The sequence below is a fragment of the Caloenas nicobarica genome, chromosome 19, assembly GCF_036013445.1.
Source record: "Caloenas nicobarica isolate bCalNic1 chromosome 19, bCalNic1.hap1, whole genome shotgun sequence".
In the NCBI taxonomy this organism is placed as follows: domain Eukaryota; kingdom Metazoa; phylum Chordata; class Aves; order Columbiformes; family Columbidae; genus Caloenas; species Caloenas nicobarica.
This window is the reverse complement of record NC_088263.1, coordinates 7,063,692-7,089,552: the sequence shown is the minus strand read 5'-3', so window position 1 is coordinate 7,089,552 and position 25,861 is coordinate 7,063,692. Positions and strand designations below refer to the sequence as shown.

The following is a 25,861-nucleotide window of genomic DNA, read 5'->3' as shown; positions in this document are numbered from 1 at the left end:
CATCAGCATTAACCAGGTTAATAGAGAAGCACATCGAAGTTGGACACATAAGCCCTGATCTCAAAAGCTGGGGATAAGTCGCTCCTTATAGAGATGTAAATTAAAGTTTGGGAGCTGCCAAACCTCCAGCCAAACAACGAAGAAAGTTTTGTCAGTTTAGAATGCAGACCTGCAATCCTAAAGGCGGACTCTAAAGAATGGGCTCGTATTGGGCTGGTGCTAATGATACAATTTCAGGTGAATGGTCTAAAGCGGAACCAGGAGTAATGAAGCAGTTTCTTTCAAGTCTCAGGTTTTGCAGTTGGTAAAGCAGAGAGGGCGTATAAAAATGCCCTAAGGAACAATGGAAAGAGATAAATGCAGGGTTTGTAACTACATGGGTTTAAAGAAAGAGAGTTCTAATATGGAAGGAATCTCATTTAAATCACTTCCATGTATGGGCAATTGACTATCTAACAAATGTATATTGCATATAAAGAAGATATATTGAGCCTACCTGTAAGATAAAGGCTAATGAGTACAAAATCATTAATTATTGCTTGTTCACAGCCTGCTCTAGACCACCCAGCTGATAAAAGTATATTCCAAAGCCATACAGTTATTATAACATTTTACTCACAGCAAAAAAATAAATAAGACTTCTTGGAATCATGCATTTTTCCTACATGGTATGACAATGATCAGCACTTCATACAAATATTAAACATCAATATAATTCTAGCAGTATATATTGTAGTATATACTTGTATATGCTGATCATAGAATCATTTTGGTTGGAAGAGACCTTCAAGATTATCAAGTCCAACCATTAACCTACACTGCTCTGCTGCTGACCAAGCAGCATCACGACAGTCAATTGCACAGTAAATGAAATTCAAAGCTGTGAACCAAATCCACCACCTCACCAAAGAATTATCCTCGCATCACGTCTTCACCTCAGCATCACAGGTCTGATGATTAGAATTTATTTTTTAAGCCTTCAGGTGCTGCTTTTGCTTGGAGATACTGTTATGCCAAGATGCTTCAGGGAATCTGCTCATCTTTCAGCACAGCAACACCCACCCAAGACACTTAGAGAAGGTGCGTTTGCCGATTACTCCAGTTAACCACTGCCAACTTTGGATCAGAGTTGAGCCCTGTGGGAATACTCCTTTCTTTTCAGAAGTTTGAGTTTTGCTGAGATTAACATTCTGGAAAGGCAGATGATACACTAGCATGCAAACTCTGAAATGCATTGACAAAGTCATTCCCATTGACTGTCTTCTGACCACAGCTTTTCTCTCAGTTGGATATTCCCAAAAAGTAACAACTACAGACTCATTTCTCCGCGGATAAAAGCTCAGGGCAAGAGGCAAACATTGCCTTTATACTTCCTCTCAATTGCAAGCTTGCAAACAATTTAAGAGACAGAGTAATCTGCGTCAAGATGAAATCTCTACAACCCCATCAAGGGCTACTCCGCTGCCCCGGGTAACCACACCAGCCTGAACTCCAGCTTGTAAAACACCCTCAGCGGAGAAAGCAGCAATACAAAGAAAAAAAGGCCCAAACTTGTCCATAGATTATTTCCCCCCCTTACTGCACTCAATTGTCAACTCATGACAAAATTTAGAGCCTTTCTGCATTATTCTCACAGAACGTTTGACCACCAGCAGAGCTGATTTCTGGCCAGTTGCCTCCTTGCTTTTCAGAAGCCTCTTGATGCGTCGCTTTGAGTGCTACGGAGAGCACGATGACCGAGAAATGGAATTACTTCCCTCAGAGTTATTTTGCCCTGCACTGTTAGTGTCTGGTAATAGTTACTAACCCTTTCAGCTAAGATTCAATATCACCAAAGCCATTAAGATCTTCAGTGCTCTGAAAATCACCGCTAAGCATCTGCTGAACGGGCCTCAGCAGAACTTAGCAGGTAGTGAAACGGGGTCATGAAACAGCTTTCCAAAAACACAACCATAGCAGGAGAGCCATGCTACAAGCTTTTTTGTTTGTTTTATGATGGGGTTTAATATAAAAGAACTTCAAACAAATACCTTTAAGAGTTCTACCATTTCTAAGGGTTTGCTTCCAGCCCCCCCTGGAATTTCTTCTTATGCATTTCTTAATTATGAAAAGCAAGAAACACGATTTTCCTGGGACAAACTGGTTCCCACAGCGTGACAGAGGAACCAGATACAGTGTCTGGCATTTAGAAGAAACTGTGTAATCAAAGTACTGGAAGACAAACATGCAAAAATGGAAGCCCTGAAAAAACACTGATCTGTTCTTATGAGCTACAGCCTAATGAAGCATATCTGAATAGGACTTATTAAATACTATTGTGTCCATTAATTTCAAAGTGTGTCAGACTATATATTTCAAAGACAAATTATCAATTAAAAAAAATGGAGGGAAATGAAGAGGAGCAGCACAAACTCAAACCAGAGCTGAACAACAAACAATGGTGGCACAGCCTTCTACTGTCTGTGCTTCGAAGAATCGTTTCATACACCCAAAGGAAGAAACTCTTCCTCATGTGGGTAAGCGAGGCTGATCTTTTCCAGTTCTTTTAACAGATGTACTGGCCTTGATGTCCCCTTTCAAGTTTATTCTTTTCTAAATCAAGACACTGAGGTCTCTTGTGGACATATGGCGTATGGACATTATAGATGCTATTTTTCTTTGCAAATGTGCTGGGATCTTCTGACCTCAGGTCATACTGGCAAGAAGTTACCATCTGCCTATTCCTGTTAGATGATCAAAAAGGAGCGTTTCTGGCTCTTCTGCCACATCAAAACAACAAAGGTAGTTAGAATATGGTGCTGCTTGCCGTTGGAACTCTCGCTGTACCTCATCTGACCTTGAAACTCTGTCCAAAGTAGTAAAAGCAGCAACTAAACTGGGGGTGGAGGAGCGAGCGTATCACAGGACTGAAAGCACGGCTTGGAAAAATCCGGCAGTGAGTTTATCATCAGAAGGCCAAGTTAGCCCTTACACTCTCTGCTTTTCCCTTATTTACCTTCAATTTCCAAATGACCTCAGTGTACAAACATTGTGGGGGACATCAGAAGAAATAACACTGATGTGACTCAAAACAATATTTCAAAACAGTAGCACATACACGGCATCTCTGTCTGTGTCTTTGCTGAATGCTGCACAGGATTTCTTGGTCCCTTCTAGAAACACAGGGTATGACAAAGTTTGAAAGCAAAGCCCAGCTAAAACAAAACTGAATCAAAACTTTTCTGCTAACTACTAGATTGTGCTCTCAGACACAGAAAATATTTCTATTTTTTATTATATGAAGATTATAGATGCAGTTTTGTTTTGTTCACAGATAAACAGCTGAAGACAGCAACCAGTAGCATGTCTTCTCAAAGAATATTAGAATTGAAAAAACATTGTGCAAAAGCAGGGATTACTCCAAGACGTTCCAGTGGAACAATGCACTTCTGCATCTCACTTTTGCAGAGATGCCTTCAATTTACAAATATTCTTAAAGGAAAAAAACCCCACATTTGAAACAGTTACTGAACCTACCTCTGAGTCCTGCTGAGCTTTTTCATCTGGCTTCTTTCCTGAGATTCTCAGGCCCCTCCTAATTTGTGGAAAACCAGCAAGTGACAGGGTTGCTGTACCCCAGACTTGGTCACATTTAGCTTCTAGCACTTAAACCCACCACAGCACAAGATGAAGGCTCAAGCAGCTATGAGAAGCCACTAATTGAAAGTGCTGTAAAAGCACTACACAAATAAACAAGAAATTTTTTTATTCCAATCAGTTGTCACAACAGCAGCATCCCCAAACTTTCCGAAATAAGTCTTTTTTTTTTCCCCCCACCAAGTAGCACAGTGCTTTTTGTAAAGATAATTAAAGAACACTTGTCACTGACCACAGCATCACCATCAGCTGTGGCTGGTCCATACCCATGAAAGACACAACTCCAAAAGGATGAAACACTTTCCCAGACTTTATACCAGAACACATCTGAGGCAGAAATGAGAAACTTTTACAATGTTAAAATGTTACTTCCTTGTATTTCGCATTTAGCTGTATAATAACAAGCAATCTTGACCTCAGTATTTTCTTAATAAACAATCACAGAAGATGTGCATTAAGAAACAAGGGGGAGAAAACAAAATACTACCATAAAATACAATACCAAATCCGTATTGTATCTATCTCGGCAAAACAAAATTAAACCAAAAGAAACACCAGTAGAAACCTCCTACCATGTTCGACGAAGACGTTACAGTGTGGGCCCCCATGCCTCGATGACTCCTTCTTCCCTGCTCCTTTGATAAAGTGCAGGGCAGGCAGACTTGGCCTCCTTTGGTCCCCAAGAACTTTTCCAGGCTGCTGCCCCATAAAGTAACTATGGGCAGCCTTTCTCAGGATGAGAAGTTTCTCAAGAAGTCTGTGATCCCTGATCTTCCAGGTTGGGAAGGAGCTTTGAAGGAGAATGTATTTTAGGTGGGTGCGTTGGTTCACTTGTTGCGTGATAAAGTCACTTGAGGTGAAGAATTAAGACAATCGCAGATTCCTCCAGTGCTTTCAAGATGACAACAAGGCTCCTTAGGTGACTTTAGGCAAAAAAAAATAAAAATAAAAATAAAAAAGAGTAAAAGTTTCAGCTGCTTAGTAACGACCAAGCCTTACCAAAGTTTCAGGCTGCCATTTGTAGTGTGTCTTCCACCAGGTAAAGCAGCATTAGTTCATCTCACAAGCAAGAAAACACACGTAGGCTCACCCAGGGCAGGAAACAGCCATTCCCACTGCAACCAGTGTCAAGGTTTCTTTTTTTTTTTTTCCTCCTCCTTTTCTTTTGCATAGCATTGAGTTAGCGAAGGCCAAAGAGCCACGTTATTTGCCTTCAAGTACCGCAGCGATCTAGCGGGATCAAGCACGCCGAAGCCATGTCAGCTCGCGAGGCGAAGTGGAGGAGGCCCTGGGCCTGGTGGGCTCCACACGCTCCCGGGGACGAGGGGAATGGCCAGTGGGCTCCTCACGCCGCCTCGGCTTCTCCCATCGCAGGCCTGGGGCTGCCCGCACCGCCGCTACCTGTCCCCCGCCGAGGCGCCGCGGGCCAGCGGGCCATGCGGGGCCATGGGGGCGTCGAAGCAACGCTGGGGCGGCCGGGCCAGAGCAGGTGGCCGCCCTCCCGGCCTTGCTGCCCGCCTCAGGCGGAACCGGCTGCCGGGGATGGGCTGCGGGGCCGGGGACGAGCTCCGGGAGGCCGGTTCCTGCACAGCAACCAGAAGAGGTCAGGCGGCGGTGAGCGGGCCGGCTGCATCCCCGCGGGGGAGGCCGGGGACGGGCAAGGCCCGGGCGGGCAGCGGGGCCGAGCCCGGGCGGGACGCGCGGGGGGCGGCGGGGCCAGGCGGCCACACGCCCAGGGGGAGCCCCGCCAAGGCCGGCAGGAGGAGGGGAGCGAGGGGCCGCAGGGCTGGGGGTACCCCGGGTGCTGCCGCCGGAGGAAGGCGCGGAGCGGAGCGAGACTGGCGGGGGGCGGCTGCAGGCGGCCAGGGAGATCCCGGAACCCCCGGCGCGGCGCAGCCCCGTCCCCGGCCGGCGGGGCGGGCGGTCACATCCCCTTCCGGCCCCTCCTCCTCCGCCGCCCCCGCCTCCCGCCCGGCCCGGCCGCTGCCCGCTCCCGCCCGGCGCCATGACGGGAACGGGCGGCCCGGGGAACATGGGGCTGTGGGGTCTGTGAGGGAAGAGCCCGAGGAGATGGGGGGATGCTCGGAGGGGACTGAGGGACCGAGCAGGGGGACGCGTGGGGTGAAGGAGAGGGTGAGGGGAGCCATGAAGGGGCAGCGAGGGGGAGCAGCGAGGGGAGTCGGGGGGAAGATGAGGGGACAGGGACGCAGAGGCATCGCCGGGGTGAAGCCATGAGGGAAATGGTGCCATGAAGGGGCCAGAGGGGAGGATGAGGTGGATGGGGAGGGCACGAAGGGGATGATGAGGGAAATTGAAGGGGAGCCACAAGGGGAGTGGGATGAAGGTGAAGATGGTGGAAAGGACAGGTGGAAGAGGGATTTTCTAGTATAACAAATGCCAGCCAAGGACCCAGAAAGCTCATGTCAAATCCCTTACCCCTTTGCAAGGGCCACCCGAGCTGTTTTCCCTGAGATCTGTCAAGAGCTCCTTGGCCCTCAAACCCACCAGAGCCCTCCCCGGGCCTCAGGGCCCCCGGCCAGCTCTGGGCGCTGGATTTCTCACAGAGGTGGGCAGGGACGAAGGGATCCTCACCGCGTCAGCTGCCTGCACAACCATCAGCCTTTCCACAACCAGGGATCGGCCGCCCTGCTTGCACAAAGGATCTCGCTGCCTTATTAACGCTGTCGGAGCACACGGAGAACTTGATACAAAAACAGCCATAGAGGCCAATGAATTTGACAAATATTGATTTATTTTCCTGGAACATTTGCTACAAAGATGAAATTAAACGCCCAAATTCTTCGCCTTGCGCTGTGGTGCGCTTAGATGTGCAGCACATTCCCCGAGCTAGAGAGCACAGACGGCGATGCTGAAGATAATTTCGTTTCTCATACGTTCTCCAGTTCACCTTGGGAATAGAAGAGAGTTGAGGCAGCAGCTTGAGGTCAGGGTGTTTTGGTCAAAGGTCTGTGGCTGCTCCCACTCAACAACGGGAGGACACACAAACGCAATTTTGTGCAGTAGCCTCCTGCTCAGCGTAACCATCTGGACACAGAGCGGCTTGTTTATACCGACTCCTCCCTTGTGACAAATCCAAACATACTCGGTGTCTCCTACACCATATTCAAGGTCCCTGGCAGACGCGTGTTTTTCATCTTCCAACAATAGCATCTGAAATGTAGCACTTCATAGGGCCCTAAGGGATCCTCTACCTCTGCTGTGCCTGTCTGCTCCCACATCACTAATTATTAGCCAGGAGACTGATCCCAAACCATTTTCTATTGCGTTTCTCCATCAGTGACTCATATTCCTGGTACTGAGGCTGTTTGTGCTACACACATGCAGGAGAGAGAAGTTCTGGTATGTTATGCTGAGACAAATCCAGGGTCACAGCTCTTGAACCCAGCAGAATTTGTCCAGGTTTATCTCAGTAATGGAGATCAGCTTCTCGCCGCAGTGTCCTAACAGTCAGGTGTTTCTTTCATTGCTTTGCAATCGTAAGCAGCAAAGCGGGGCGGGTTCTTTGCCAACCGTCCCCAACCGCTTTCCACTCAGCAGTTGCTCCAAAAGTATTTCCCATTTCCCAAATCAGTGCTGTAGTTAATCAGGGGCTACACAAAGGCAGATGGGCCAGCTGCTTGCTCCCAAATACCAAAGCAAGGTATCTGCCCTCTTTTCCTTCCTGAAGGGTATTATATTTTATGTCCCCTACCCTGCTGCCAGTTTTTGTGAACATGATTGTCTCATGTTAACAAATCTGAAGTTGCCCAGTGTGTTCAGAAATTATTAGAGAAGACAGAAAGATTGCGTGAATGCAGAATAAATTAAAATCTACAGACTCAATCAAGCCTTGCATGTGGCCCATATACATCTCATACATTTCATAAAAGAAATTTCAATACTCTTTCTGTTTACCTTCAATTATGTGTGGGTTGTTATACTCAACAGCTGCAGTGATGTTTCCTCCATAACAATATCCTAAAGCTTCAACCTCTTTACCAAATAATAAACTTTAGCATATTAATTAGCAGTCCTCAGGAACCTGAGATAACCATTTCAAGACTGCCTATAATCTCAGTGGGGTTTCAGAAGCTTCTAGGGTCTGCTCAAAGCTTTGTATTTATGCCACTCACCTCAACTGAACGGCAAAACTGCATGTGGATGATAGAGAAGTAATGTAATAAACAGCAGTAATTGGATTAATAACCCATTAGTAGAGGGAAGGGTTGCCATTCTTCATACATGAATCAAACACTGCCACCAAGTAACAGGAAAATTATTTCTACAGATGAGCGATTTTGTGTTCTCATCTCTGCGGGCAGCGCTCACCAGCAAGGGAACGGTTTACTAGCTCCACTTTGGAGCACATCTGTGCCAGGTATTAACTCTGGAGTAAGCAGCACGGGCAGGTGCTACAGAGGGTTTACAAACAGGCTCTGTGCCGTCAGACACTGCTGACCAAAGAAATCAGATTGCTCTAAGCTCTTCTAATGCCTGCATGGGCATTTTAGTTTCCCATACAAAAATGAACACTTGCTTTTCCCACCCCGCTTTCGACTCTTCGTTTTGTTCTTAAACCAGAGAAGCCATAGTTTCTTCCTTTTCACCCTTCCTGCTTAGAAGTTGCCTAGCAAAATCCCACAGACTATTTCAAGAATTCAAGAGAGCAAAAATCCCACAGACTATTTCAAGAATTCAAGAGGACACTGCTTTTGCTGGAGTCCTCCTTTACATCTCGAGCACTTCCCTGTTTCAAAAGCATTTTTTATACAACCTGCCCATCCTCCCGTGCAGATCTGCCTGGAAAAAAAAAGGGGTCCCAGCTCCCCCGCCCACCCGAGATGCCAGAGCCTCCCCCAGACCCCGTCTGGCTCCTCACTCATCTCTACTGGGCACAGGGGAAAGTAATTTGTTGTATTGTGCATTGTGACTGAACGGTGATACTTGAAGCCTCTCCTCCATATGGGAACCACGAGCCCCAGTCGCTTTTGAGATGGATAAGCACTGGTGGCCCTCGACATTTCGTCAAGAGAGCAGAAAGTCCCAGGGATTCAGCCAAATCAAGAGTAAATAGGAGCTGGCCCAGTACCTTTCTTAGACGTGTTTGAAACCACTCAGGAAGTTTCTCCCCATGCACGTTTGTCACTCTCATCTCTCGTTACCTGCTGGCTTGCGAAGCTGCGTGTGATGGGCCTGCAGAACTGCCAGCACTGCCCGCTCTGAAACCTCCTCACAGAATTTATGTCTGAGCTTGGCACAGCACTGGCTGAATTTCCAAAAGAACGGCAAGGACCTCTCGTGGCCAGGGAGGAAAATACCGAGACCTTCAGTTCTCCCCCCACATCTGAAAAGATCCATTAACCAAAACTTACAAACATGTTCTCAGACTTAAAAACAAAAGTGCCAGGTATTGGGGCGCACAGGAACTGGGTGAGTCGTATACTCTCCCCCATTTAATATATCCCCAAGGCAAAAGTATCAGGAATGCTGCAGCAAGCAGAAGGAACTGGGAAGCTCGGAGCTGAAGCAGTCCAGATCTTTGAGCTCATTGTTTTTCATGTTATATACTCTCATTTATTGAGCATAAACAACCAAAAAAGGTTCATGTTGGGGATGGAGGCCTAGCATAAGAAGCCTGGAAATAAACCATAGTTTTAGAGACTGCTATGTAGAGGATAAAAAAAAAAAAAAGATAGAAGGAGAAAAAAAAAGATAACTCAGCTGTGCAGCCCATGCAGCCTGCTGCAGAGACACCAGCACCCTTTTCCTCAGATCTGTGCTGTAAGAACCTGGCACTGTCTCGCAGGTCTGACAGCTCATGTTTGGTACCCATGAGCATGATCCAACCCTAAATTAGCCACCTCCACAGCAAATTCTCATAAAACTCAAAAATAACAATTCCCAGGTCTTGGGTGGAGTATTCTACTGATATGCCCAAGAGGTTAAGTACTATTTTACAGAGGCAGCACAGGCAGAAGTTTGTGATTACCCATGTCCTTGCTTGTCCTTCGCCACTGAGCTCCATAAAGCTCCAGTATTTGGATAGCAGCGCTGGTGGCGGACATCCAGCCTTTGCTATTTGGCAGGGCAATGAGGCAGAGCTGTTGGAGAAGGTGAATACTTCAAACGTGATCCAAAGCTGCCACCTAGTGCCCCTCTGGACTGCAGGCAGAGCAGCCTGAACCAGATGAGAAGCACTGAAGTATTTCTAGTTGCCAGGAAAAGATTGAGCAAATAATTTTTCCTTTTGCCTGGGGCAAGCATGAGAATTTGCAGCAAAATTAGATTCAGGGGCAATTAGGGCAGATTTTTTGCTTTTTCATCCTTTTGAAGAATTACAGTACTGTGGTGCAAGCAGCTCTAATACAATACAAATACAATATATACATATATATAATACAAACAGCTCTAATATAAGATCTGAGAGGCTGTTCTGAGGAAAGCATCACATCCATTCCATACAGAGAAGGCAAGTGACTGCCAAGGTCTGGCTCAGCATGCCCACCTCTAACCACTGCCCGGGGGATCTTCACCAGTGTCATACTGGGCTCCCCGTCACCCCCAGACACAGCTGCTGCGTGACTCACCTCTCTGGGATCCTGCAGGGAAGCAAGTCCGAGAACACCGCGGTGAACAATGCCAGGAAATCTGCCTACAGAGGAACCCTGCACAGAAGATGCACTGAAGGGGAAGGTCAAGTCCTGCTTGAACAGGATGAGGAGACAGCAGGACATTGTAACCATTCCAGGTGTCCTGGCACAAGGAAACTTGAGCCAACCATCGCTCTCAAGCTAGACCCAATTCATTCTGGAAAAAGACAAGCTAAGGCACACACTCCCGAATGACTGATCCGTTTCAAAAAATTTATTGAAATGTAAAATATTTCATAGAAAACAACACTGGAGCCTCCTCCTCAGAGAAGCTCACTCAGCAGGCATAAAAAAAAAGGACCAGCAGGATGCACACAAACTGAACAGACACTGCTCGCCCACAGCTCCTGGCTCATGTGGCCAGCCACATCGTGCCACATCCAATCTCATACCCTTGAGACACGAACAGCCAGACCCAAAATGTGGTTAGCAAAGGTGTGGATACTCTCCTGTCCTCTAAAGACTTGTACCTGTGATCTGCAGTCCTAAAAACAAGAGCTCTCAGACAGAGGACAGAGGAAAATCAAGGAAAATCAAAACCATTTAGAAAACCTTTAGGGAGGGAGGAACATCACAAAACACATCCCTTCCTCTCTATCATTCTGCACAAAGTTCAGGGGCACTAGACACAGCAACAAGTGCTGTGGGATATGTCCCAGTTGCATCTGCATCTTCGTAAAAGTCAGACATCAATTTTTCAGGCTGCTGTACTAAAAGGCTATTGTAGTCAAGTACTATTTAGTACTATTGTACTAAAAGGACTCCGGAGGTAGCCTAGGAGCTAAAATGAGGAATTTTGGTGGTTTCTGAAGTGTGGAATGAATGTTGGGGACTAGAACACTGACAAAAAAACCACTGAGAATCAAAAGCTGCCATGCCAGGACTTCAAATGGTTGCTTCTGGCCACGTGTCCTATCCCTCCAGATCCAGCAACCTCTGTCGGGTTTCCAGAACGACCTCCTCCATCACCTCTGGTTTGAGAATGTCCTTGATCTGGAGTGGAGAGAAGAGTAACATTGGCACCATAAAGCAACTACTACTATTGCACACTCTCTGGGGACAAGGGTCTGTGCCACACAGCAGTGAGCAGCCAGCCAGTTTAGAGGGTTGTGGTCTAACAAGACTGTCAGGGCAGATGGCCCAAGGCAAAGTCAACGTTGCCAGAGTCACCAATTCTTATATAGAGCATAAGAAATCAAACAAGATGCTACTGACAGCTCCTGATCTCTTCTGAAGGACACACACCAGTATTTGGGGAGAGATGACTTATACAGAAGTATAGTTCAAAAGAACATCTGACCTAGTGAAGTGGGCTGCCACTGTGAATAAAAGCAGAAGACAATTCGGATCTTATCCATTTATGAGAAAAGAATTGCCAGTGGTTGTGCTGGCAGAAATCACAGAGAAAAGCTGTATTGCAAAAGGTCAAACTGAGGGAGCCTTCCAGCAGTACAGGATGCGGATACAAACAGAAGACTGGTCTTTGTACAATACATGTCGCTTGCTTTTTCATTTGTTCTTAAAGTGCACCGTACCCTCAAACAATCCCAAATTTAACACTGTTTTCCCAGGGATGACAAAGGGCCCATAATTCCAGCAAGGGATACACCTCTATCAAAAAACTGAACTAATTCTCTATAGGAATAGTTGAAATTTGCCTGAGGCAGAACCCTTCAAACTATCCCTGAAAATGTGCAAGGCAATTTATGTTATGCAGAAGGGGAGAAGTTCCTGTTGTCACTTACTACAGGCTGCTTTGGAAAGGAGAAAGGAAGCCCACCCACCTAACTTACAGACTGCAGCAGCAACTGATGCAGCCTTTCCGTTCCCTCCCCACAGCATGGAATAAAGTAAACATCACTGGTTTCTATACCTGATGAGGAAGGGACGCTTCATAGCAATATAGGATGCTGGTGTCAAAGAGCATCAACTTCTGAGTAGCCAGAGCCACAATGCAGTTTCGGAGCCGTGATATCACCTCCCGGTCAGACAAGGGAACTGGCTGAGGAAGGACAGAGGAAAACAGATGAATACGCAGGGAAATAATGCAAGCCTACTGTAAAAAAAGCTTTGCCACGAACCTAATACCAAATCTGGAAAGCCTCAGGTTATCAATGTGCCTCCGCGTTAGAATAACAAAACATTGTCAGTAGAAGGTTCACCTTCCCTGCACCCTCACCTCCAAGTTGGGGGTGAAGCCTCCTGCCTCTTCATCTTTCTGCTCTGGAGTTGGGTAGATCCAGATGAAGCCGTTGTTGCCGAGGATCACAGACGCACCACAGGGCAAGTCGTGGAAGTGAGTCTTCTGGCGTTTCACAAGGGAGGGCGAGACCTGAACGAGCACGCCCTGGCCAAGCTGAAGAGGAGACAAGACTCAGCATGAGAGACACGAGCCACCATAGATAACACTGAGTCACTAACATGCACTCCACTCCTGGTCTAGGAACCAATTTTAACACCTTTTCCTGTGAAATAGTGAATATAAAACCTGCCTGCCTCTGGGAGCGCTGGGAGGATTAGCTAATGCCTCTGCAGTCCTTTGAAGATTAAGAATACTCCAAGTGCTTAGCACAAATGTTAATAATATCTTGATCGTAACTACACATCAGCCATCTCTGCAGAAAAATGAGGAGTGAGAGGAGCAATTTAGCAGAACACTTTCCCTCTTAATCCAATCACTGTCCTTCACCCTTTGTGCAATAAGCACACTTTGCTTTCATCTTTTAACTGCTAATACCCTTGGTCTGGTAATCCTGAACTGCAGCCTACGCTCCAATGGCCCCTTGGCTTATTTCAATGCACAAAACCAGAGATAAATGCCAACCGCGTAAAGCCTAAAATAGAGCCCTAGAGAGGGAAACAAGTCACAGGGACAGTGACCTGCAGAAAAGGAGTGATGAAGTTTGAGTCAGAAGATTTTTCTACCCAAGATTTAATTTTCAAGTGGCTAGTGGGGGAAACAGGACTTGCATGCTGTAATTGTGGACAGGGAGAGCAGCAGCTCGAAGGACAACTCAAGGGCACGTCTTCTGCTTTGGGAAACTGCTCAGTGCTCCTATATAGGACCTCAGATTCTTCCTAACCTTCCGGCATCGGTTCTAACAACACCTTGCTCTACTACAGAGCTTTTTTTCTTAAAAATCTCTCCAAAAGGCCTTGTACAAGTCAACTGGAACAGTATTAGGCCAAGTCAAAGTGCTTTGGAACAACTTACCTTCCCATACTTCAGACTCCGGGTGTGCAGTGATACAGCTCCATCAGAAAATACAGACTGGACCTCTGCCTGTCAGTGCCACTTAAGGAAACAAGGTCCCCAAGGCTTCCCAGTGCCACCAGCCGCTGGCTGTCACCAGCACAGAGCTCTGGCTACCAGCCAGGCTGGCCCCGCTCTGGCCGTTCTCCCCATGCCCCTCGGCAATTCTGCCAGAGCGTAAGCAGTGGAAGGATACACTGATGAGATCTCCTTCCTGCAGATAGTCCCTCATCGCAAGCTCATCTTCTGCTGATCTCCTTCTCTGAAACACACAATGCAAGGAAAGGTACGTGTAGCTCAGAATGAAAAAACATCAGTTAACACCTGCATTATGGGGGGACCTTAGGATGCCGTGCAAAACACAATCTAGTCGCCAAAGGAAAATCAGGCCTGGTGTGTTTATGTCCAAATAACAAGAGTTAAAGATATCAGAGCACCACAGACCCATCCACCAAACTCAACACTACCCTTGTTCTAACTGTGGGAAGGGCTCCAGAGCTTCCCAGTGCCTCAGCTTCTGCCGTGGAAGGAGATGACAGGGAGGGCTCTGGCACCGCTCTGCATCAGCTACACTCACCAATTCCCCCCCAGGTAAATTCATAGAGGACAGCAACAGGACTGAATCCAGCCTGGAGTTGGTTTCCACTTTCCATCGCTTCTGCTGAACCTGAAGAAGGAAAATGGTACATGCTCAAAAAAACGAACGGAAGCTCTTCGGTGAAGTGAGAGGTCCTGCAGCAGGAGACAGCTCTGCTGACTCCTTCCAGCCTCATTTTATTTAAAACCCACACGCTCACAGTGCAGGGGCGCTAATGTGCTTTTAGGCACGTCAGAAGGCTTGGGATCAGACCGAGACACGCCAGCCTGGCAGCTGGCCAGTGGCCACCATCCTCCTCCCCGGCACCACGGGGAAAAAAACATTTACCTCAGTGATCCTCCCGACCACGATATCGCCAACTTCGCCGTTGTACCTGGGAGCGGGACAGAGGAAGGGAGGCAAGAGAGACGGGGGGGCAAGAGAGATCAGCCCGTCAGACGCCTCATCCTCCCAGCGAAGGGCCCGGCCCCAGCCCTCGCCCAGCGCCATGGCAGCTCTACGTTCGCTGCACGGAGGTGGCCACGCTCACCTGGTCTTCAGCGCTCTGACACACACCAGCTTGTTCACCCTCTCCACGGCGCCGGCCACCGAGGCGATGAGCTTCTCGTCCTCCACGTAGGTGCCGTGGCCCCTGCGGAGAGAGCGGCCGCCTGAGGAGAGCCCGAGGCCGGCCGGCCCGCGCCCTCCCCCCGCCGCCTGCCCCCCGCCGCTGCCCGCACCTCATGTAACCCGTGTCCGTGGTGATCGTGTCCCCCGGCGCCACCAGGTGCTTCTCGCCGCCCCGGGGAGCGCTGGGCCCCACCAGTTTGCGGGGCACCGGCAGCCGCATGCTGATCGCCGCCATCTTGAGTGCGGGCGGTGCCGCCAATCCCACCCAGGTGCGCCTTCCGCCCGCCATCTTGGCTGTTGGCGAAAACGCGCCTGAGGCGCGGGCGCCACCATATTGAATGAGGGCAGCGGTGATGGGAAGACGGTGACGTCGCTGGGCGGCCATTTTGGTTCCTGGCAGAAAAGGGAGCCGTGGGCTTCGCTGCCTTGGGAACCAAGGGGAGAAGGGGGCCATGTTTAGTGCGGGCGGGATGCCTCAGCCCACCGCACCGGGGGGCACCGGGCCCCATGGGGGGCGAGGCGAGGCCCACGAAACTCTCTCCACCCACTCACGCCCCTGAGTTGGGGCTCGCAACACCCCGTTGTGGGAGGCCACGCCCAGCAGCACCATGGCTGTTTGCTCCGGAGGGAAACAGCACCTCCCATTTCTGGGGGTGCCCCTGCTTGGCTTAAACATCTCTGAGGGAACACGGGATTTACCCCCTTCCCCTGGCTAAACTGTTCTAACGGTAAATAATGCATTTGTGTGGAAGTTTTGGTCATTTAATTCGAAGAGCAGTTAGGCTCTCAGAGCTACCAAGGAAGAAGAAGCCAGTGATGACCTTCAGCAAACACTTTTCTTCCCCCCGACCAAAATCAAACGTTATCCTTTCAAGCAGGACTTGCACCTGTAGCCCATCACAGCTGAAATACGGCCATTATTTCACTAAAGATACCATTAAAGCTACCAAAAAGCCGTTGCTTCAAACAGAGACTGTAACGTAGAGGCAGGAACATACAGACCAAATAATCCCACTCGCCCCTTCCCCTCCAGCCCTGCAAAAGGGCTCGTTTCTCCCCAAACCTGATCTTCCCTCTTCCCAGCTGCACTATTTGGTCCAACAAATGATGCTACGTCCCTTATTCACCCTGTGCTGGTCAAAACGTTCACACATCCCGATCAGCACGCCCTCCCCCAGCACACAGCACAGTAAAGCTCTCCATGCCGTCCGTCTTCTAAATGATAAATGTCCCAAGTAATTTTTATTTAGAATACAAGAGAGAGGTACAAATGTATTTACACTGTGTACATATACAATCAAATAATATATAATATCAAAGTTTTGTAAATAATGTTTACATAAATATGTACAAAGTTAAAGTGACAGTCGTTTGTTGGTTTTTTTTTTTCTGAAAGTAAAACACAGTTTGTTAAGAACTTTATACATCTTAGACTTATAATTAATATTAGAATACCTTCTTTTAAGCGCTATGATACACAGACCCCCTCTCACATGTGGCAGAACTCCAGAGGGCGCTTAGAGTTGTCCTTGGGGACAGAGCTGGCCCAGGGACGAGTTGTCTCTGTCCCCAGTGGGCAGCAGAAGTAACAGCCGAAATGTTCCCCCATCACGGGGAGCGATGGGGAGCAATGATGCTCCAGGGGCTGAGCACCGGGTCCCCCACAAAACCTACCCGTGGATGGGCGTTTCCACCTGGCACGTCGTACCGGGGGTGCCCCCATGACATGTGGCCTGTCCCCTGTGCCCATGGCATCGCTCCGAGGTGGCAAGCAAACCCCAACACACGGCTTGGACAGGCAAAGGGACTGGGGAGAGGGGAAGAAATGTGACTGCTAAATTAGGGCTCCCAAAGAGGGAAATGTGTCCCTTGGAAAGAGCCACCAGGGCCAAAGCTGCCCCTGGGGTGAACGGGGTGGCCGCGACAGGGGTGTCCCAGCCCGTCAACGGGGCTGTGTCTCTCTGGGCACTCGCTGGAGTGGAGGAGGAGGGATAGGAGCAATTTTTCTTTCCATCAAATTATCTGTAAACCCCAGGTATGACTCTTTCAGGCCCTGCTTTTAGGCTGCCCCAGCCCTCCCCCAGCACACCAGCAAATCCACGCAGGACGTCCCGCCATGTCCCTTTGTCTCTCTCCCCCCCGATGATCCCAGGGACCAGCAGCGCCCCCTGCACTGCATCTCCCCAGGGAGGATCCCACACGATACGGCTGCACCAGCATCTTGCAGAGCTGGGGAGTTTTCCTCTTGCTCACCAAACAACCTGCCAAACCCCACACGAACAGCGATGCTCCAAAAACAAACCATCACCCCTGCTTCGACGCACAAAACCTCTGCCCCCCAGCTCTGCCAAGGGCCAACACCCCCAGTTCATGGCGTGTCTCAGCGCCAGTCTTTGCTGTCCAAAAAACCCGTGTGGGACTCACAGCACCATGGTGGGGATGTGATGGGCCAGGGAGGCGGGATGGGGCACGGGCAGGGCGGGCGAGTGAGCCTGCAGGGAGGCGTTGGGGGGCCGGTGGCGAGCGCTTTTCTGGTGCGCCCGCAGCCCAGCAAGCTGCGAGTAGGCACTTTGGCAAACCTGGCACTTGTAGGGCCGCTCGCCGGTGTGCAAGCGGACGTGGTTGCGGAGGGTGGAGGACTGGCTGAAGCGGCGGTTGCAGAAGCGGCAGACGAAGGGTTTGTCGAGGGTGTGGATGCGCATGTGGGAGCGCAGGTTGCTGCGGGAGTTGAAGCCGCGGTGGCAGATGACACAGCGCATGCGGCCCGTCGTGCTGGCCCCCGTCTCCACCGCGTGGAAGTCCTCTGGGGACAACAGGGGACAGTCAAACGCTGCCGTTCAGCACAGCAGCTCGCCCCCTCAGTGCTAAATAACCACCCTGTGCCCCCTTGCTGGCTCCTCTGCTCATGAGCAGAGACCCCCATCCTGGGCAGAGCAGAGACCCCCATCCTGGGCAGAGCAGAGTCCCAGCACTTAGGGCTTGGGATGAGGCCAGAGCTGAGAACAGGGTCGTCCAAATTTAGGTGAAGTGGAACACTCAGTTGACCCATCTCCTGAATAGATGGGCACAAAAAGCACTTTCCCTCTCCATGGGCTGCAGGCAGAGCTGGATGGGGTGAGTACAGGAGCCCCCTACCCACAGCCCGGGCTCTTCTGCAGCAGCAACATCCTCCCTTCGTTAGTCTCAGCCCTTCCCCGTGCTTCACTGGGCTCCAGTCCATCTCTCTCGGAGCTGGGGAGCACAGATGGGGTCTGGCTCTGAACACAGCATCCCCCAAAAATGCCCGAGCACTCTGCTGCCTGCCTGCAGAGGAGCACCGCAGGGAACTGCCAAGGCAAGCAGAGAGCAAAAGCCTGGGGAGAGAAGAGCCTCCCGCAATGGTGATTTGGGGAAAGATCTGTTAAATGCAGGGTGGGGACACAGGCAGCTGCATGTGGTCATGTTTTGCAGTGCGCTGGGGCTGCCTGTCTCCAGATCTACGCCTGCCCTGCTGCTCCCTGCCAGCCACCACACCAGCAACTGCCGTGGGCAAACCACCCCTGACAGAAACCCCCTGAATTCCTGGGGACCTGCTCAAGCTGTGTCATCTGTCTCATAGTCCCTGTGTGTGTCCCCAGAGAGCTGGGGCATCTGACGCCTCCCCTGGGGTGTCCCTGCCCCACGGCCTCAGATTTGGGGACAGGGTGAATGGAGAATGCGCAGGGATGCCGCACCCATGGCTGGTTTTGATGTCACCTACCATGTTTGTTCTTCTTCTGCTCCTCTTCCAGCCCCGGCACACCTGGGATGCCCAGGAAGGTGTTATGGGAGTTCCCGTACCAGACCAGCAGCTCTTGGTCCGGAGGAATCATCTAAAAAGAGAGATAAAGACAGGGTTGTCAGGAGGGGATGGTGAATGACTCCCTGTGCATCATCAGCCGGTTGCTTCAGCCCTACACTGGCCAAACCACATCTCTGGCAAGACCTTGTTGCCATCTGGGACGTTCTAACTGTCCCCAGCACCCCTGGGCAGGCGCAGCCCAGCCCAGGCTGCAGTGCTGGAGGCGATGGCACATAGGATCAGAGAATAGTTTGGGTTCGAAGGACCTTCAAAGCTCACCCAGTGCCCCCCCTGCCACGAGCAGGGACATCTGCACCAGCTCAGGTTGCTCAGAGCCCCGTCCAGCCTGGCCTGGGATGTCTCCAGGGATGGTTCATCCACCACCTCTCTGGCCAACCTGGGCCAGGCTCTCACCACCCTCAGCGTAAAAAAATTTCTTCCTCATTTCTAGCCTGAATGTCTCCTCTTTTAGTTTAAAACCATCACCCCCTGAACTGGGGTCTCTCCCAGGCTGGGCCACAAACAGCATAATAGGCAAATAAGCAGCTACAGAGCACACAGACAGAGCTGGGAGCTCTGGGGTGAAGAACCCAGAGGTCCCTGAAGCTTGGGGAGAGGACAACACATGGAGAAATAAGCCATTTGTGGACCTGTGAACTGCAGCAAGGCTCAAGTGACAGACACCAAAGCAGGGAGCTGTGACACAGCCCCAGCTCAGTGCTCCTGCAGAGCCTTTTGACTCTGGACGAAGCCACCAGCCCCCTCCTGCTGTAGGACACAGGCAGCATCTCCCACCCAACCCTGCTGGGGCTTCTTTTAGCAGGTGGAAATGCAGATGCACCAGCAAAGGGTTCGTCAGCCCAGGGATCGGAAGAGAGCTCAGCTGCGAGATGCTGCGTACGCCCCACACCGAAGACCCAGTGCCTGCAACAGCCCAAGGAGAGCCACAGGACCAGGAAAGGGCTTTTGCACCATGCACGCTCCTGTTTCCCTGAAACGATGGCACTTCTCCTTCCCTGATGTTCCTGCACTGCCGGGGCGAGCAGCCAGAAAACGCTGTTCAAGCCGCCCCACGTGAAGCAGCCGTGGCTGGGAAGACAGATGCTATCACAACACTAATAACAACAACGCTTTATAAAAAAGTTGTCCATATTTTTTCCTTTCGGGGCTCTAGTGTTAAGAACCTAATTTAGAATTGGGAAAGTCCTCTGTCTCAGAGAATGGCTTTCCATACATGTAGTCCAAGAAAAACATGATCCGCATGAAACGCAGATCACATTATATCATCTGAGCACTGAAAATGTGCCTAATTTTAAGCACCCAAAAGCAGTGGGAATTTTAACTTCATATTTTGAAATGTCCATCTGCATAAAGACCTCCCTGGGGCTGCAGAGTAGGAAGCTGATATCATTTTGTATCCCAAATTGGTGCTGTTTCTCCATGTCATTTTCTCTTAACAGAAAATGAGGTGTGGTTTTTTTGGTAGTTGGGTTTTTCTGTTTGTTTGGAGGTTTTTGGTTTTGGTTCTTCATTTGTTTTGTTTTTTAAATACAAGCAAATGGAATAAAATATTGCCAAAAAGCATAAAACACACTGTATCTGTGCAGACATGTTTTACTTTGCTGGAGCTGGTGCACCTTTTTCAGCAGCAGGTGAATACTCATGTGCATACACCCCAAAGCAATTTAAATTGCTCCCCAGGAATTTCACGGCCTTCAGATCAAAGGCCAAAACTCACCACCCTCACTTTATTTTCCAGCAGCGGCAACTTCAAATTGCCGAGGAAGAGGATGGGAAAAACGAACTAGCAATAGGGGCAGGAATGAGCAAAACATGTGAAAATATTAAAGGCAAATAGCAAAAAAGACACGCAATAAATCTGATTTTGAGGTGGGTGCAAAGCGACAGGGGCTGGGCAGCTCACGGTGCCCATGGTGAGAGGGTGCAGCGGGCACAGGGCAGGGGATGAGGGTGACAGTGCCCACACACAGACACGTGTGCTGCTGAGAGAGGGCACCGCTGAGATCAGGTTGGTGTTTGCGTATCCTGCCCGAGCCTGAGCTGGGCCAGGGCTGGTGCTGTGCTCTCGCTCCAGGGTTTGCATTGAGGAAGGCAGCAAGGCAGGAGCGGTGGGTAACGAGGGGGGAAGTCGCTCGGCCCGAGATGCTGCGTTTGTGCGCCCGTGGATTCATGAGCAGGGAGAGAACCACAAAAAGAAAATCTTCTCTTGCTTTTCCTTTTCTTGTTGGGTGCGCAAACCCCGGTGGGTTTGAACAAGCAAACATTTTTGGACCATGCGTGTGCATGCAGGTGTGGTGCGAGGCACAGGTGGGAATGAGGAGCCCACAAAAGATGCAGATCCTTGATCTGCAGTGCCCGGTTGTGACCCGGCTCCTCGCACACTCCATGTGTCCCTTCCTCTCGCTCTCACCAGAAAGCCCCAGCCCCATCTCCTCCTCCTGGCGTGAAGGGACCCACATCCACCTGGTGGGACCCACACTGAGCCGGCCGAAGCGGCAGCACCACCAGGCACCTGTCACACTGCATCATGACAGCAGACACCCCTCATCCCCACATTCACATCCCCATCACTCGGGGTTCAGCGCTCTCAACATCTCAACTTCACTCTTTGTGCCAAGGGAATTAAGCTCATCTCACTCTGGTGCTCGCTGCCTCAGCCCCGGGAGCAGCCTGCAGACTGACCGTGATCATACGGGGCCTCTACACGCGCCTCCCCAAATATCAGCTCGCCTGCCCCATCGTCCCTGCACACACAAGGTGTGAGAAACATGGCTGTATTCCTAATTACACCATGGCTACCTGGAATTATTTTACCACTCTGCATAATTTCAGAACAGTAATAAAAATCAGTTAAGCTGCTGTCACAACAGGCATAGCTGCCCACAGGAATATCAGGTCTTAGAACCAGGTACAGCTGCAGCCTGCGGAGGGGTGTCTGGGGTGGAGAGAGCAGCGCAGGAGCTCGGGGCTCTTGCTTGCAGTGCTGCACCGGGAAAAGCAGCAGAGCCTCGAGAGGCACACGGGACTTTCCCACAGCAGAAGAAAATACCTGCTCTCATCCACCTACTTGCCTTTCCCGTCCCACTGTAGCGATTCCAATCCCAGCACTGATGCTGGCTCAATGCAGGATTGGGCCGTGGTCCTGTGCCACAGAGTGTTTGAGCATCTGCTCCTCTGAACGGTAGAGCAGAAGCCCAGACAGATCCGGGGAGCTGCCCCTGCCCATGGAACCCGCAGGCACTTGCGCTCTGTCCGAGCTAAGACCCTCTCCCAGCTGCAAGCAGGATGGGAGCCCGTGGTCCTGAGAGTGTGAGACCCAATACGGGAGAGGAACAGTCCCACAGTGCTGGTCTGGGGTGGAGTGGCAGATGTTCCCTCTCATGACTCTTTAAGCCAAAGCAGCTGCACAGGGACACGTCCTCGAGCTACCACCCTCCTCCACCTGCAATGGCATCGGGTTATGGGACACTGCGCACAAGCAGGGCTGGTCCCCACTGTCACACTGCTGGCACTGTGTGACTTGCACACCACAGCATCAATAATGCCAGTGAGCCAGACACTCACCTCCACCCCAGCATCTCCCATGGGGAGCTGTAGGTGCCTCCAGTCTTCACCCCACAGCACAAAAACCTGTGCCCTGGGACATCCCTGGGACCCTGCGCCTGTCCCTGCTCCCCCACTGGGCCAGCACCCACCAGCGCTTTGTACGGGAACACTTTGATGAGCGGGGCAGGATCAGACCCTTCTCCGCGGCCCTGCTGCTGTGCCAGCGCTGCACCCTGTGTGTTCTGCTGCTCCTACAACCCCGATCCTCCTCTCACACTCCATTTACAGCCAGGGCTGCTTGTGACTCCTGGGCAAACGCCGTGCAAGAGCCAGGCACAGCCTGCACTCAGCACTTGGTTCTCACAAAAACCCCCAGATTTTCCCCTGCTAAAGAGAAGCAGGTTCTGCACAAAATCCCATTTTTCGAGACAGCATCAAAACCCTGCTCCTATCCAAAGCCCCAGCTGGGCCAGGATTGCAATTCTTTCCAGCTTTACACCCCAAAACAAGCTTGGGTAGCGTTGGCTCTCTTTCCGCTCAGCACACATCACCCTGTGAGCCCACTGAAAGGGGAGAGAGGAGAAGGGCCCTTTGCTGCTCCCTGAAGCCCGTGCAATAACCATTCTCCACGGTCCCTACCCATCCCAGCAGGTCTGGGTGCTGGGGATGGCAAAGCCACCCTATGCTCCCACAGACACCCCAGCAACGGCCCAAAGAACAAAGAAGGGTCTGTGGAGTGGGGAGTCCCAGTGCCCTGCTCCCCTCCTGTGGATGCCCAGCTCCCTCCCAGACCCGCTTACCTCAATGGCCTTGTAGAAGATGCTGTTCCCGATTTGGACCACCTCCAGGTTCTGCTCCTGCTCATTCCGCGCACACTTGATGTAGGTCATCCAGCTGCGGTGGTCCTCCTGGCTGGCATCGATGAAGTACCGCACCGTGCCGTCTTCGTTGAAGACCTGGGAGGGGGAGAGAATGGTTGGTAGCGATGAACCCGCCATGGACCGAGCTCCTCTGCCCCCTGCACAGGGGATTACAGTGCTCTGGGGACTCCCTGGGGACAAGCTCAAAGCCAGCACGTTCTCAGGGCTGAGAGCTCAGGAGCTGCTGCGGGCAGCCAGGAGCTGCCCAAACGCATCGTGCTCATGGTGCTGGACTGCACATCCGCAGTGAGGCTGAGGAAGGACACCCCGCCCCGATGACCCAGCTCCCTGCCTCAGTCCCTCTGCTCAGCTCAGCCCCGAAGGAGCTGTTCAGAATCCTGCAACCGCCCGCAGGAGCTGGGGTATCCCTGGGTGGAGGAGGAAGATGCTGCCAGACCTGGCCCTTGGGGGAAGATGCTTTGCACGGTGACAGGAAAAGTGAGGCAAGCTTCTATTAGGCATGGAATTATAATAATAATAATACTTTAGAAGTACAAGTTTGGCGCTCAGTGAGAGGAAAAAAAATTATGAAAACCCCCTCCACTATCTGGGCATTAATGCGTGGTGTCCTGGCAGCTCAGATCCCACCAGACCCCACAATTTCACTCAGCGTTAACTGCACCAGGGCTGGGACAAAACAGGGACAGGGCAGAGCTGTTTTCGCCCACCATGTGTGGGCAGCTGCAGGGCAGCTTGTGATCCTGCTGCATGGGACACGAGCAACAGCGTTTCGGGGCTCCTTTGTGGCTGCACCCCGAAGGCTGAGGAAGCCTCACCCTTCTCCTGCCCTGAAGGAAGCCAGATCTTTGCCTGAACGGGGAAACTGAGGCACGGGGAGGGTACCTGACGGCACACAAGCACAGGACAAAGCCCCCGGGTCCCCGCACTGCGTCCCTGCCTCTCCCCGAGCCCGGGGCTGGCGGTACGGCGGGGAGTTGTTACCTCCCACATGAGGTTGTTGTTCTTGCACAGGTCCACATGCTCCGGTGAGATGACCCTGCCCGTGAACGGTCCCATCTCGGTGCCAGCCTTGATCCAGGTCTTGGAGAAGATGCCGAGCCCTTCCCCGGGGATGGAGCTCTGGGCGATGATCACTTCCGACGGCAGCACCAGGCTGGACAACTTCTGCACCTCTGTGGGCGGCGAAGGGGGCTCAGAAAAGGGACCCGGCACCTTCCACCCGCCTCCGGCCCCACCGCCCCCGGGCTGGCCGCGGGGAAGGGCCGGGGTGCCCGGGGAGGGGGGCAGCGGGGACCCCTCGCCGACCCCAGCCCAAATCCCGGGTCTGAGGCTTTTAAACGCCCAACCGGGTTCCTACAAAGCGGTACAAGGTTCCCCCCGGGGCATTGAGGAGGTACCTGGGAAAAGCAGCCCGGGCTGGGCGAGGGAGCGGGGCTGAGAAAGGGGGTTAAATGGTGTCTATTTCGGCCCATCCAGCAATTTGTCATGCTGTTAAAGTGATCTGCATTCATTAAACTCAACTAGAAAGAAATTGCTAATTCTAAATTCATTAGTCCTTTAGGAATGCTGTAGCGGTACATTGTGCCTGAATGGCGCAAGGGCTTGTTTAAAAGGGCCCAGGAATTCCTCTTACAAAATGGGGAGATGAGATGGTTGACATATCGTGAATGGAAATGGAATTAGCCTTCATGGTAAATTAAGAGAGGAACAGAAATCCGAGAGGGGGAAAAGGGAGCCGGGACGCCCCGGCGATGCCGGGGCGAGAGAAAAGATATTGTCCCGGGCTGCTGAATGCGGGGCGGCCCCGGCCCCCCCGGCCCCCTCCCCAGCCCGCGGTTTAAGTGGGAACTTTCTCAGGTCAAGCCCAAGTTAACCAAATGAATTTAAAGCCCTTCTTCCCCAGTCAACTGCTATTACACGCCTGGGGAGAGCGGGGCGCCGGGAGCCGCATCCCGCCGCCGGGCACCGACAGCCCGTCCCGGGGCCGATGGAGGAGTCTGGGGGGGCTCGGGAGGGTCCAGTGCGGCTACTCACCTCCGGAGAAGGACTGAGCCAGGACCTCAGCCGTGAAGGCGGTCTTGGGGCTGCTCTTCTCCTCGAAGAGCTGCTCGCCCAGGACGTTTCTCCAGCGGCCGTAGAGGAAGCTGTGCAGGATATCGGAGGTGATCACCTCGGCCAGCGAGAGCCCCTGAGGCTTCAGCCCGGGCTTGAGCACCAGGGCTTCGGCGGGCAGCACCGAGCCCATCATGGGGGCGAGGCGGCGGGCGGGCCGGGCTCGGCGGGGCGCGGGCGGCGGGCCGGACTCCGTGCCGCTCGGCGGCTCCCGCCCGGCTATATATGAGCTTCATTGACCCTCCTAATTGGTTATTAATGACCTCCCTGACGTTGGCGGAGAGACTGGGGCTGCAGGAGCGAGGCGAGCCGTCGGAGCCCCCCCCTTTCCCTCCTTCCCTCCCCTCCCCGGGGGTGGGGTGGCTGGCTGGAGGGAGGGACACGGCGAGCACACGTACACATATGTATGTACACACATATATATACACATATACACGAACACGCACCGGCTCCGCTCCCCGCACCCCCCGGCCCAGGCAAAAGCAAACCCGGGTACCTGCCCCGGCCAGGGAGAAAAAACAACGAAACCGGCAGAAATGCCCACGCCGGTGCCCCACGGACGGGGAGCACCCTCGGGCACGGCCCCGCAGGGCCCCGCTCCCCGCCCGGTCTCCCCTCTCGTTTTGGGGGTGAAACGCGGCGCTTCGGGGCCGCTGAACATCACAACGAAATCGGCGGCCTCGACGCCGTCAGCCCCGGCTGCTCGGCGGCGTTTGGCCCCCGTGGCCCCGGGGA

At 51.8% G+C, this 25,861-nt stretch overlaps 3 protein-coding genes across 3 annotated transcripts in view; all 3 read right to left on the bottom strand.

Moving 5' to 3' along the window:
* The window catches only part of ABL1 (ABL proto-oncogene 1, non-receptor tyrosine kinase), a 76,595-nt gene extending 71,307 nt beyond the window's left edge, over positions 1 to 5,288 (bottom strand). Inside the window, exon 1 of the mRNA XM_065648340.1 lies at positions 4,209 to 5,288. Coding sequence (XP_065504412.1) covers positions 4,209 to 4,344 — 136 coding nt within the window. The 5' untranslated portion in view covers positions 4,345 to 5,288. The remainder of the gene's footprint in view (positions 1 to 4,208) is intronic.
* Positions 5,289 to 10,491: 5,203 nt separating this feature from the next.
* Positions 10,492 to 15,007, bottom strand: EXOSC2 (exosome component 2). The gene is made up of 9 exons (XM_065648654.1): positions 14,857 to 15,007; positions 14,667 to 14,768; positions 14,465 to 14,510; positions 14,117 to 14,206; positions 13,736 to 13,801; positions 13,501 to 13,569; positions 12,466 to 12,642; positions 12,160 to 12,288; positions 10,492 to 11,279 (listed from the first exon to the last, which is right to left on the bottom strand). Exons 1-9 carry the CDS (start codon positions 14,979 to 14,981, stop codon positions 11,199 to 11,201), a joined length of 885 nt encoding a protein of 294 aa, XP_065504726.1. The 5' UTR covers positions 14,982 to 15,007; the 3' UTR covers positions 10,492 to 11,198.
* Positions 15,008 to 17,166: 2,159 nt separating this feature from the next.
* PRDM12 (PR/SET domain 12) lies at positions 17,167 to 25,262 on the bottom strand. Its single transcript, XM_065648773.1, has 5 exons — positions 25,049 to 25,262; positions 23,996 to 24,186; positions 22,934 to 23,089; positions 18,486 to 18,597; positions 17,167 to 17,549 (listed from the first exon to the last, which is right to left on the bottom strand). Exons 1-5 carry the CDS (start codon positions 25,260 to 25,262, stop codon positions 17,167 to 17,169), a joined length of 1,056 nt encoding a protein of 351 aa, XP_065504845.1.
* Positions 25,263 to 25,861: the final 599 nt, after the last annotated feature.